The sequence below is a fragment of the Anolis sagrei genome, chromosome 4 (assembly GCF_037176765.1).
Source record: "Anolis sagrei isolate rAnoSag1 chromosome 4, rAnoSag1.mat, whole genome shotgun sequence".
Lineage (NCBI taxonomy): Eukaryota > Metazoa > Chordata > Lepidosauria > Squamata > Dactyloidae > Anolis > Anolis sagrei.
Window position 1 is genome coordinate 31280612 of NC_090024.1, and position 13584 is coordinate 31294195.

The window sequence follows — 13584 nt, forward strand, 5'->3', positions numbered from 1 at the left end:
TTAAAGTCCTAAAAGCACAAGCAGCAGAGTTCCTTGGACAGTCAGCTTAGATGGGCAGGTCCAGTGAGTGGGAGAAGCCATACTAATGCAGCAGCTTATATAACTGGGAGCTAGGCTGTAGCACATGTGATCACAGCACAATTTCAGACTTGAATTCTGTGAGACACCTGCACAGGTATGTTTCCCTTTTGGATGCAGATGTTCTGTTTTGGGCACTTTGGGAATTGGCACTACGTTTCTCTGGCCACAGGGCCTAAAGACTACCCCCCCCCCCCCCCGGAGCTGCCCTGCTTGGCTGTTTGGTGATTGGCTATCCCTTTAAATACAGGTATAAAATTATGTCATCTGTCAGGTTTGTTTGCGTATTGTTCTTTCTTACAGATGGCCAATTATGTCACTTAGCATAGCCAGTGGTGAGGCATTACAGGAGATGCTGTCAAAAAAAATGCCTGGAAGCCCAAAATTATCCAGGGAAGGGAAATTGTGTATGGTTTTGGGAAAGTAGGGACAAACAAGCCTAAAGATAAGTTACTAATGGACAACAGCATCTTCTGGTTGAAATATATGTTGTTGACTTCTGTGCATGTTACTTGGAAGCAGATCTTTCAGTGGGACTATTGGATGAGAGACTGGGATTTATCTAGATATTTTGGATTTCTTTTTGGTACACTTGACTGAGCACATCACTCCTAAAGCTTTATACGATGCATATTGCTGGTCCCACAATAATAACCAATATTTCTTGCATAATTAGGTATTGTCAAATAACTCACAACAGCATATACATTCGGAGGTCTGAAAAAAAGTCTTATGAGGGAACAAGAGTACTACAGACAGGTAGTTTCAAAAATAAATTAATTTTGTAGTTGCCATTTTGCTGTCCAAACTACACAAAGGCACTAGTTTATAGTAAGGACTAGAGTCCTGCAAGATTTCAGTCAAATAAAAGATGCAGTTAGAAGGTTAAAGCAGTGCTAAAACCCAGCTGTCACTAGTAACGTAAAATGACCACTTCATTGCTTTCAGACTGAGTGGGAGGAAATGTTTTGCTCTAAGGATGGAGCACTTGGAGTAAAAGTTTCAGCCCTGAGGAAGTTTTTACAGCTGAGTTATAAACCTTGCTTATAACAGAAACTGGCAGACCCTAAAATAGGACAGAGCAAAAATGGATTTAATCTCTGTTGGAGAAGAATACCTAAATGTGCATTTTGTGTTATTCTCTTAAGTCCGGTTTCCAGACTTCAGAAAAAACAAAGGATTTCACTGCCTTCCTTCGCAGTTGTTACAGTTCCCTTTAGCTTATAACAAGCATCTTTTTAGTATTTTGTTAAATTCTGCCTCAAATAGTGAGCTGGAACTTACAGATTCTATACAAAGTTGGGCAGAAAATATAATCTTTTCAAAACAAAAAACTTGTGCTATTTTCTGTACCAGCCAAAAAAGCTCAAGCAGATCTGTTTAGTGCCAGGTGGAGTTAGAAGTTCACATTGGGCAACTGCATAGACAGTGTTACTTTACAAATGGAAGTATTTCCCCACACAGGATATCTTCAGTTAAACCCCCTTCTCAAAGCTTTGTTTTTGACCATGGCAAATTTACTGATGAACACTTGGGCAAAAACAGGATCAACGAGATACTGGTGAGTCTTAACTGTTGAAGGAATGGGTTCTGCAGCTACCACTGGGGCTGCGGTTTGTACGGACACGGTACCAGGAACAAAATGGCAGGATGCCTTGGCGATGTAGTCCACGAGCCGGTTGTACTGTTGCTCAGACAACCTCTCTCTGCCTCCATCTGCCTGAAATGAGAGGACACAGATTTACTGAAATGCACACTTTCTCTACAAATTACCACCCCCTCGAACAACTGTGACTTTTAAAGGTCATGAATTCTTCTTTGTCCGGCTTTACCTCTGAGTCAGAAGGAACTCTTTGCTGCTGGAGTTGCACCTTCAGCAAATTGCTTTGCTCGCTGTCTTGGAGGCACTCAATTTCTGTCACCGGAAACGCCTGTTGCTGGGTGTCCTCACTGATGCTAACCACAAACAGCACCTCTGAGGTAAGCAGCAAACACCCTTCATGTTCTTGGCCTGATCCACTCACAATCACCACATCCAAAGCCATGTGAGCCTCTGGTCTCCCGAGAGACTGAAGCATTTTCCTATTTAAAAAAAACAACAACTCAAGATTAGGAACTTGAATTCAAACTGAGCATGCTTTTCTCTGAAGCTGATGCTATAAACAAACACACAGAAAAATTTGCACATCATAGTAAGGGTGTTGTGTTTATTTTGTAACATTATCAAAGGTCTTCATCATCTGCAGCCAGCCTGACCTAACTGATAGCCATAATCACATTCCCTTTGGTTCATTTCTCATCCCAGAGGAGAATCCAGTCCAAGTAGCTGGAACCAAACACAGAAAAGAAACTAGCCACTATTTCAGGAATCATATAGTACTTGACCCCAGTGCACAGACAACTAAGCAAAAACTTTAGTATACAACTCGGACTAGTATGAAAGTCCAAATATCAGTTCAGCACAAAATGGGCCTCTCTGCAATAACTTTTGTGTTTAGCATTCCTAAATCAACTGGTCGCTTAGCCTTTTCTCAGATCAACAGACTGTTAACTTGAACTCAAGCCAGAATCTATTCATCAATGACGTGGATATAAACATGAGCAAGTGTCTCCATAATTTTACCAGACATATTTGATGTGGCTGTTTGGTGCCTGCTCAGCATGTTGATCACTTGGAGAACAGCGCTGTTTGGGATGCTGAGAGAGTCCAGCTCCATGCAAAATACCTGTGGTAAGAGAAGGAAGAGCTTTGACTTGTTGCACTTTTGGAAAACAGGAACATGCTGCAGTGATGTCATCTTAGAGCAGTCCATAAAACAGCGCAGATGTCATTTCTTTGGATGGTGTAATGGAGATAATTCATTCAACGTTAGAATACAACGATCATTCACTTAACCCTAGTGGATTTTAGCATTAGCTAGGAATAAACAAAAATCAGTATGACAGTCAAATGCTAGCAATTAGGGGAAACAATGCTCTCGAGGGCCATCCATTCAGAATAGGCTTGGGCATGTCATTTAACAACATGTATAAAAAAAATTCAAGACCATTCTCGGCTTCTTTGCTTCATTCTTGAATTCTTCCACAGATATGTCATGATTAGTAAACATTAGAAGGCCCGCTTGCCCTAGATACTGCATTTCCATACAGGTCACTTAATCCAGCTGTTAAACATGGATCCCAAACCTTTATGAGTTCTCTTGGGGCACCCAAAATATGAGAAGTGCTTCTTTGTGCCAAGGTAGAGCTCTCTGGAGCGGCTTCTTTTCCTGTTTGTTCTGAGCAGAACTGCCAGAGCTAAGGGCTGACCTGGCATGTACGCTTTCTAGTGGCTTGTAAATTTTTATAAACGAAGGCATGGTCATTAGATTGTGAATTAGCGGGGTGTAAAAACTTCACAGATATCATAAACGTTTTACAAGACTGATGGAAGCTAGACTAAGCCTGGTGCTGCAGAGTTAAGGGCACAGGGAACAGAGCACAAATACATACGTATTGGAGTGACAGTGCTGGTGCCAAGGAAAGGGCTGTCACAATCTGCATGCTCTTGTGACACAAGAGGCATTTCTGCACTCAGGTGTAAGCAACCTGGGTGCGTTTCATTAAACATTGCACTGGTTGTGGGGGAAATACAGCTTTATGTTGTGCATAGAAGCAAATGGTAATGCTTAAAATATGCGTTTCATTTACAACAATTAACAAACGGTGGTTTTTCAGTGTTGCAAAAATGAGAACATGTGTTGACTTCTGTGTGGTCTTCCATTCCTCTCTCAGTAGGCATAATCCCATTTGCAATCTACTGGTGGCCAAGATATTCCCCCATCCACCGCCATCTATTTTGAAATGGCTCGTTCTGTATTCTTAGCTCCCTTGTCCACATAGAGATGGGAGCTAAGATGTTATATACACTGGCCAGGATCCAAAGAACTGTGCAACGTGTTCAGTGTAGCCAAGGCAACTGCGCTCCAAAGTATTTTTCAAACTGAGGGGGGTCTCAGTTCGTAATGTTTCAAGGGGGATACCCGCCTTTCCAAGGGAACAAATAAAAGAAGAAACCCGACTGGATGCACACAAGCCGTTGTGGTTTCCTAAAGTAGCTCTCTGGATTCAGGCCATTGTTTGCGGTAAAATGCATCTCTCCATTATGATGGACTCTAGAAAGAAACTGCTATAAAACAAATGCATGGAAAATCTATTGCAGACAATTATCTCCCTGCTTTGAACTTCTTCCTGAAGAGTTCAGAGGATTTAACTTTTTACTTATCTTGATCAATTTATTGTCATTCTACTTTAACTTTGGTACCCGAAGGCTTGGTTTTCAGTAAAGCCATCACAAGCTACTATATCTGCTCTTCAAGCGGCCAAACACTCAGTGAACTAAAGATTAGCACATTCACACACAAAACCACAAAATGACTGCGGCATAATATTCACGTAATGGGATTTTTTTTTTTGCTTGCTCTACACTGCTGTCATGGGGTTTTCTTGGCAATATTAGTTCAGATGGGATGTGTCTTTGTATTGTCGAAGGCTTTCATGGCCAGAATCACAGGGTTGCAGTAAGTTTCTCGGGCTCTATGGCCATGTTCCAGAAGCATTCTCTCCTGATACATCCTCACAACCTCTGAGGCTGCCTGCCATAGATGCAGGCAAAACGTAAGGAGAGAATGCTTCTGGAACTTGGCCATACAGCCCAAAAAACTTAGAGCAACCCAGAATGTATATTTGCCTTCCTCTGAGCCTGAGAAAATGTGACTTGCCCAAGGTCGCCCAGTGGATTTCCATGGCTGAGTTTGCATTCAAATTCTAGTCTCCAGAGTTATAAGTCCAACACTGAAACCATGCCAGCTCTAGCTTGTATGATTTTCATTCGTTGGGTAATAGATTCAAGCTTTCTTGACGGTCTCATGATTCTCCAGGAAGGACTTTGCATCTGAAAGTTACTGTAAAGTCCCAGTTCTCTGCTGCAGTATATAACAGAACAGTGCCTTATAGGCTGTACTTGGAACTTGTGACCTTAATACAGAGGATGATTATCTGCAAAATACATTTCAAAAGTTGTGGGTGAGCTAAGTAGAAAGATTATGTGGTTAGACTTGGTACACTCCTTTGGGAGCAGAGTGTTTAGTGTTTAGTTAATGGAAATCTAAAAAATGAGGTCAGGCCCTGCCAATGTTGAATGGCCAGTGACTAATATTTTAAGGAAGTAAAACTTGAATCCATTAACGAAAAAGGGGCATTTACACGTTATGAGTAAAAACTAAAAGTATTTGTTTGATTTAGTGATTATTATTAATAGAACAATTAATCATTATATCAATGGAAAAATTATGTCACTGGTTTAGAATTGCTAGGCAGAATCCACCAGTTCCATCAGGAGATAGGGGTGTGTCTTCTGTTTGCCCTCAAGGTTTAATAGTCAACAATGTAATATCCTAAACACAGCAGCAATGCAAGTATGGAACTTAGACACCTTCAAAGTGACAATTTAACATTCCTTACAGCTTGAGGCCAGGCTATCGGAAGGACCTCCCCAACCTATATGAATCACTCTCCCTATTTAGACACTCAGTTGGCAACCTGCATGTGCTCTAATGACCTCTGCAATATACCTGTCACCTTAGGTTCTGGAATTTGAGGAAAGCTTGCAATGTACTACCATTAATTGAACTTTTCTGCCTTTAAAACTTTTAAAATAAAAGTACAGGTAAAGATTTCCCCTTGACATTAAATCTAGTCGAGTCCAACTCTGGGGGGTTGGTGTTCATCTCTATTTCTGAGCCAAAGAGCCGGCATTGTCCATAGACACCTCCAAGGTCATGTGGCCAGCATGACTGCATGGAGTGCTGTCACATTCCCACTGGAGTGGTACTTATTGATCTACTCACATTTGAATGTTTCGAACTGCTAGGTTGGCAGAAGCCAGGGCTAACAGCGGGAGCTCACCCCACTTTCCAAATTCAAACTGCCAATCTTTCGCTCAGCAAGTTCAGCAACTCAGCAGTTTAACCCTGAAACTACTTTTTAAAGTAGATTCATTTAAAAAGTATTTTGATGCTGATGGTTATGAATTTTTTGAACTTTGATTTTATATGGTGCCATTCACAATCCTTGTTAGCGATTTTGAAGTCTCTTAGAAAAGGGTGTTATAAAAGAAGGCTTCAAACAACAAGACTAGTCTAGTTAGAGGAAAGCACCCTAAACCTGTTAGGATAAGCAAGGGCATATGAGTCACAATTAATTTCTATTGAACAAAATACCTTGTTCAAAACCCTAAATGCATTGGGTGTGATGTTGCTGAAATGCAGCCTTCTCCATTATCTTGTTTTGGCCAAAACTGGACAGGAGTTCATTTTTATGATGTCATCTGTATTCTGCACTGATATAATCATGATACTGAAAGACAGGTTCTTTACAGCTGCTTGGCAGTTAAGGGAACCATCTCACTCCCATTACAAAACAGTTAAGCCTGTGACTACCTCTGCCTTGTTGGATTTCCTGTTTGGATTAGCTTTGAACTTGGAACTTGGAACAGGCATTTGTTGGCTTTCTTTGGAAATGTTTGCATTTCCACAAGATTTGATTAGAGATGGGAGCAATCCTCGAGATGGGATCTGCTATGGAATCTGGTAGTTTCGTGATGGACTGTAGATAGCTTGCAAAAACCCACCTGGCCCATCCAATTTTCTTTAGCAGGACTACATATCTCTCAATCACGTGCAAGTCACAAAGAACATACCATCTTGAAAACTAGCTCAGCCTCTATATACTCCCACATTCTGACCTCAGTTTCACTTTCCATAAAATCCAGCAGCTGCCCAGTTTGTCTTGTGCATAGAATACATCTAACAGTGTTTGTTATGACTTAAATATTATTTGAACAAAGTCTAAAAACCTTTAGTAACAAGATTATGGTGGCATTGGAGGATTACTGTAACAGGAAATAAAACATTCACATTTTAAAACAATGCAAACATATAACATAAGGAAGGCTGAGCGAAGGAAGATAAGACACTTTTGAACTGTGGTGTTGGAGGAAAATTCTGAGAGTGCCTTGGACCAGGAAATAATGCCAGGCTACTCACTGGAGGGAAGGATATTAGAGGCAAAAAGAAGTACTTTGGCCACATAATGAGAAGACGGGAAAACTTGGAGAAGACAATGATGCTGGGGGAAATTGAAGGAAAAAGGAAGAGGGGCTGACCAAGGACAAGATGGATGGATGGGATTCTTGAAGTGACTGGCTTGACTTTGAAGGAGCTGGGTGTGGTGACAGCCAACAGGGAGCTCTGGCATGGGCTGGTCCATGTGGTCACGAGTCGGAAACGACTGAATGAATAAACAACGACATAACATATGAACATTTTTTAAAACTGAAAACTTAAAGTCAGTCTGAGGCTGATGAATTTACAGGTTCATGAAAACGTACCATAACCAGTCTGTGAGACTAGCTCAGCTGCTCCTCCAATGGGCTTGGCAAAAACTCCCATAATGCCCTTCCCCACTCCAGAGATAACACCTTTGGCCTTGTGTCCAGCAGATGCCTGGGCCTCTGACGTCTTCTGGAAGTTCTGCATCGGCTGGTCTACAATCCCAGCAATTGCACCTGTAATGAGAGTTCCCAAGCATTTTACAGAAGAATAACAGAACAGAAGAAGCATGGAGTGTGGCTTTGAAACAAGTTTTGTTTGGATGCAAAATGGGATTGCCATCTGCCAAATTCCACAATAAGAAATACCAGTGAAACATGAGCAACAGTCCAGTTTCTTTCATTCGAACAAGGGTCCCCCTCCCTTTCTCTCCTGCTTGTTCCCCTTCTGCTTCTTTTTCATATAAACATTTACACTTTGTGACTTCACAGCACAATTTATTCTCTCAGATGTTTTCTTTTGAAGTAGCTTTGTTGTCGTGGTAGAACTGGGAATACTTGTATATATAGGTCCTTCAGATGGTAACAAATGTCTGCCAGCATTGAGAGACTTTTAGCTGCTATGGAAATGAAATTTTCATGTAAGCCTAAGATTGACTTCATAAGAAAAAAAAATGCCTGCATTTCATATATCATTTTAATATCCCCTTCTCTTGCTAGAAATGCTCATAAACTAATGCAACCTCTGATATATTGCTAAGCTTAGCAGAATTAGGCTTTGGGACTTTTTGTTACTGTCTTTGAGAACACAACCATATTTTACTTTAATGCGCACGGGTCAAACTTTTACAAGTGCCTTAATGACCCCTCTGGCTTTTAGTATCAACAGAGGACTGCAGTTTAAATCTTCCTAAATGTAAACAGGTATGTAAGGTGGGATCTCTCTTTGATCTCCCGTTTACTCAAGCCACTTACCAGAGAGATGTCTCTCGTTGTTGTAACTTTGATGGATAAGCTATTTGGAAATCACTAAAAGGACAATGATTGAACAGAATGACAAGGTGTTATGTGACGGCAATTTGAGTCTGAAGTGCCTGAGCTCAAGGTCATTGTTCAGCACAGAGGAAATCGGCAGATGAAGCCTGCAGACCTCTTTGCAGGAGCTTTATAGAAAAACAGAGACCAAGCAGCTGCAGAGGGAAGGACGTGTATTAGGTCTCATGCGGAAGACAGTAAGCGGACAGCACAGGGAATTGTGCTCTTTCTTATGTCCAAATGACATAACATTTTATCCTTTAGACATATTAGAGATGCCCGCCACCGTCTCTCAACCTAATCATTGGTGTTTTGGAGCATAAAACAAAGATTTGCTGTTGTTGCATATTGCATATGTAGAATCACAGAGTTGGAAGAGACCTCGTGGGCCATCAACTCCAACCCCCTGCCAAGGAGGAGGAAAATTGCATTCAAAACAACCCTGACAGATGGCCATCCAGCCTCTGATTTAAAGCCTCCAAAGAAGGAGCCTCCACCACACTCTGGGGCAGAGTTTTCTACTGCTGAACAACTCTCACAGTCAGGAAATTCTTCCTAATGTTCAGGTGGAATCTCCTTTCCTGTAGTTTGTACCTCCAAGTAATTTCTATGGCAATTCTAAGGCCATGTCACAGGGTTTTCTTAGTAACATTTGTCCAAAGGGGGTTTGTGATTGACCCAAGGTCATAGAATCATAGAATCATAGAATCAAAGAGTTGGAAGAGACCTCCTGGGCCATCCAGTCCAACCCCCTGCCAAGAAGCAGGAATATTGCATTCAAATCACCCCTGACAAATGGTCATCCAGCCTCTGCTTAAAAGCTTCCAAAGAAGGAGCCTCCACCACACTCCAGGGCAGAGAGTTCCACTGCTGAACGGCTCTCACAGTCAGGAAGTTCTTCCTAATGTTCAGATGGAATCTCCTCTCTTGTAGTTTGAAGCCATTGTTCCGCGTCCTAGTCTCCAAGGAAGCAGAAAACAAGCTTGCTCCCTCCTCCCTGTGGCTTCCTCTCACATATTTATACATGGCTATCATATCTCCTCTCAGCCTTCTCTTCTTCAGGCTAAACATGCCCAGTTCCCTAAGCCGCTCCTCATAGGGCTTGTTCTCCAGACCCTTGATCATTTTAGTCGCCCTCCTCTGGACACATTCCAGCTTGTCAATATCTCTCTTGAATTGTGGTGCCCAGAATTGGACACAATATTCCAGATGTTGTCTAACCAAAGCAAAATAGAGGGGTAGCATTATTTCCTTAGATCTAGACACTATGCTCCTATTGATGCAGGCCAAAATCCCATTGGTTTTTTTTGCCGCCACATCACATTGTTGGCTCATGTTTAACTTGTTGTCCACGAGGACTCCAAGATCTTTTTCACACGTACTGCTCTCGAGCCAGGTGTCACCCATTCTGTATTTTTGCATTTCATTTTTTCTGCCAAAGTGGAGTATCTTGCATTTGTCACTGTTGAACTTCATTTTGTTAGTTTTGGCCCATCTCTCTAATCTGTCAAGATCGTTTTGAATTCTGCTCCTGTCCTCTGGACTATTGGCTATCCCTCCCAATTTGGTGTCATCTGCAAACTTGATGATCATGCCTTCTAGCCCTTCATCTAAGTCATTAATAAAGATGTTGAACAGTACCGGGCCCAGGACGGAACCCTGCGGCACTCCACTTGTCACTTCTTTCCAAGATGAAGAAGAAGCATTAGTGAGCACTCTCTGTGTTCGTCCACTTAACCAATTACAGATCCACCTCACTGTAGTTTTGCCTAGCCCACATTGGACTAGTTTCCTTGCCAGAAGGTCATGGGGGACCTTGTCGAAGGCCTTACTGAAATCCAGGTCATCCATGGCCCAGTGAGGATTCAACTCCGGTTGAGTTGTACCCCAATGCTCAAATCACTGCATTGTGTTAGCTCTCAAAAGGTACATTACAATATGTTCTTAAACTTTAGAAATACTTATTACTTATTACTGTTCTCACTGGGCATGTAGTTATTTCTCAGAAACATTGGATTTCCCAGGAAAGCAATTGGACTGAATGGAGGAGAGCATTAGGTGAGAAATGGCTAAAATGGGAAGCACCCTCATGTCTACAGGGCAACATGTTTGTGTTATATGCAGTGTAATGTCAAGCTTGACCTTGAGACGCATTAAATTCTTGTCCATTCTGTCAGGACATAAGAGTATTTTCCGTTCCTCCCCCCTCATTAATAGTTCACCCTTCCTATACTTTGCTAGTTAAATGAAACCTGAAGCAGCTCCTTGTTGCAAAACAAAAAGCTCCCTCTTTCCTTTAGTTTCGTATCAGTAAAGCACCAGAAGAGAAAAGCGAAATATTCTGTGCTTTTCTCTGGCAGTATTATGTTACCCTACTGGCTTCTTTCATCCTATCTCTTTTGGTCATTCTTTGAGACTGCTCAGACATTATTACCCCATTAAACATTTTAAACCTTCTTTAATGTTGGAACTAGTAGGTTCTTTTCTGCAACACACTTGAGCAATGTTATTGTGTGCTAATAAATGCTTCCTGTGCACTCCATACTCTTCTTTTCTGTTAGGAAACTTGGTGGAAAGAAGCTGGCGAAGGCAGATACTCATGTGACAGGCCATACTGGAAACAGAGCTACTGCTATGTTTATGACCAGTTAGCAAATGATCTCACCTATCATGTCTCCTTCTACATCAGTGGAACATCTCCCTTTATCTGAATAGATCTGTCATCAAAAGGATGGCTTCAATAGCTTTGGTAATGTCACTGCTGCAGAGATGTGACACTGGACCAATTGGATACTTAAGAGCAAGGAAGAGGAGATCCAGGAGGAGCAATAAAGCCATGTTCGAATGACAAACCTAGAACACTATCCCTGTTCAATCATTCACGAGACTTGTTTTACTCAACAGATGAAGGAAATGTGCTAGCTCTGCCCACTCCATTATGGCTTTCCCCAACCTCCACTATTTAAATAATAGTTCACTATGTGGAGGAGGATGATTCTGAATCTGAGTGTTTTCTAGATCCATGGAGTTGGAACTCCGAAAGCCCATGCAACATCTGTGGATCATTTCTACAGATAGAAGAGGTTCTCTGTAGAGTAACATGCTTAGTGTATTATTACTATGCTGTTATTACCCCCCAAAGAAACTTGGTTTCTTTTTAAAAAAAATATTTTTATTGATTTTCATAAACATGTACATTGTTAAAAACAGGTAGTGGGTTTGGAGGGGTAGGTTACAAAGAGAGGGAGGGGGGGTGCGAAGGGGGAAGGGGAGTTAGGAAAGGAAAGGAAGTGTTTCACAGGTTGGGGGAAGGGCTGGTGGTCGGGGGGGGGGATAACAGGGGGGAGGTTGGTACTTCCAGGTTTATCCGGCGTGGTGCGAACATATTTGGGTTTGCGTATTAAATCTGACTTTTATATTTATGTATATATATGTGTATATATATATATATATATATATATATATATATATATATATTCCTATAATGTATTCTCAATAAATTATTAAATTATATCCTACGCCTTATGGCTGACTTTCTGAGTATTTATAAAAAGAATCATTGTTGTTATTTGCTCCGGGCATTTAAACCCTTGATTTTTCTTTAACCATTAATCATTTTCTTGGAATGTTGTTATATTTCTACTATGTGCAACCCTTTGTTTTCCTCTTTTATGAATTTTAGTACTGAGTTCCAATTGGTTTTTTGAGGTTTCCTATGACTTTGGGAAATTCTCTGTGTCAGGATGTCCATGTTTATTATATCGAATATCTTGTCAATCCAGAGTTCCAATGAAGGAACTTCTTTGTTTTTCCACATTCTTGCTATGACCATTCTAGCAGCTGTTGTTAAATAAAAAAGTATTCTATCTTCATTTTTGTCCAATTTGAGATTGTGGAGCCCTAATACTAATATTTCCGGTCTTGGATCAAATTTAACTTCTAGTATTTTCTCAATTGATCTGTGGATTTGTATCCAGAAGTTTTGGATCCGTTTACAATTCCACCACATGTGTAGAAATGTACCTTTTTCCCTCTCACATTTCCAAGAGAGGTTCTCTGTAGAGTAACATGCTTAGTGTATTATTACTATGCTGTTATTACCCCCCAAAGAAACTTGGTTTCTAAGAAAGTGCTACTGCTAAAGATCTTCCCCCTCTTGAAACCACAATTCCTGGGATTCTGTGCTGTTTTTGGTGGCTAAACAATTTAAAGAATAGTTCAGGATGAAACATAAGACCTTCAAGACATAGAATTTGTGTTCATGATTCATTGTGTCTACTAACTCCTCACTTGTAAGACACATTCTAGGCATCTGTTTATTCACATCACTATGTACTTGTACATATGTATTTGAGATTATATTTAATCAATACGATATTTGTTTTATTTACTTTATTTGTACTCTGCCCTTCTCCCCATGGGGACTCAAAGTATTTGTAAACCAAAATTATGGAACAAGTTCCTCACTGCTTAAACTGTATCTTGAGGAAAGAGAACAACTCAGAGCAAAAAAAAAAATCTTATGTTTGACTATAAAAGGTATCTTCAGATTCCTACCACAATCTATAAACTCCTGCAATATAAAGGTTCTACTGTTCTCATGCATGTCTTCGCCTCCAGCAAAATCAAAGAATCATAATCATGAAAGTTTTTAAGGGTATCTCGTACAACATGAATTTTTTTTTTCATGTCAGGAGCAACTTGAGAAACTGCAAGCCACTTCTGTGTGAGAGAATTGACTGTCTGCAAGGACGCTGCCCAGGGGACGTCCAGATGTTTTGATGTTTTATCATCCTTGTGGGAGGCTTTTCTCATGTCCCCGCATGGGGAGCTGGAGCTTACAGAGGGAGCTCATCTGCGCTCTCCTCGGATTCAAACCTCTGACCTGTTGGTCTCCAGTACTGCCAGCACAAGGGTTTAACCCATTGTGCCACCGGGGGCTCCAACATGAATAATTAAACAGAATAATTAAATAGTCCATCCAAATTAGAAGTAATGAGAATTTAACAACAGTAAAATTTCTACCATCCAAAGCAACTTAGAATGATTGCTAGAACTGCTGGAGATCTTTTCCATGGAGTTCTGTCTTGTGTGGAATTCAG

At 41.0% G+C, this 13584-nt stretch overlaps 1 protein-coding gene across 3 annotated transcripts in view; it reads right to left on the reverse strand.

Annotated features, from left to right (window-relative positions):
* Positions 1-265: 265 nt before the first annotated feature.
* Positions 266-13584, reverse strand: part of VPS13B (vacuolar protein sorting 13 homolog B) — a 382845-nt gene continuing 369526 nt past the window's right edge. For all 3 annotated transcript variants that reach the window (XM_060775658.2, XM_067467340.1, XM_067467339.1), the window contains exons 59-62: positions 7508-7684; positions 2702-2804; positions 1911-2160; positions 266-1798 (exon numbers count right to left, since the gene is read on the reverse strand). In XM_060775658.2, coding sequence (XP_060631641.2) covers positions 1550-1798; positions 1911-2160; positions 2702-2804; positions 7508-7684 — 779 coding nt within the window. In that variant the 3' untranslated portion in view covers positions 266-1549. The remainder of the gene's footprint in view (positions 1799-1910; positions 2161-2701; positions 2805-7507; positions 7685-13584) is intronic.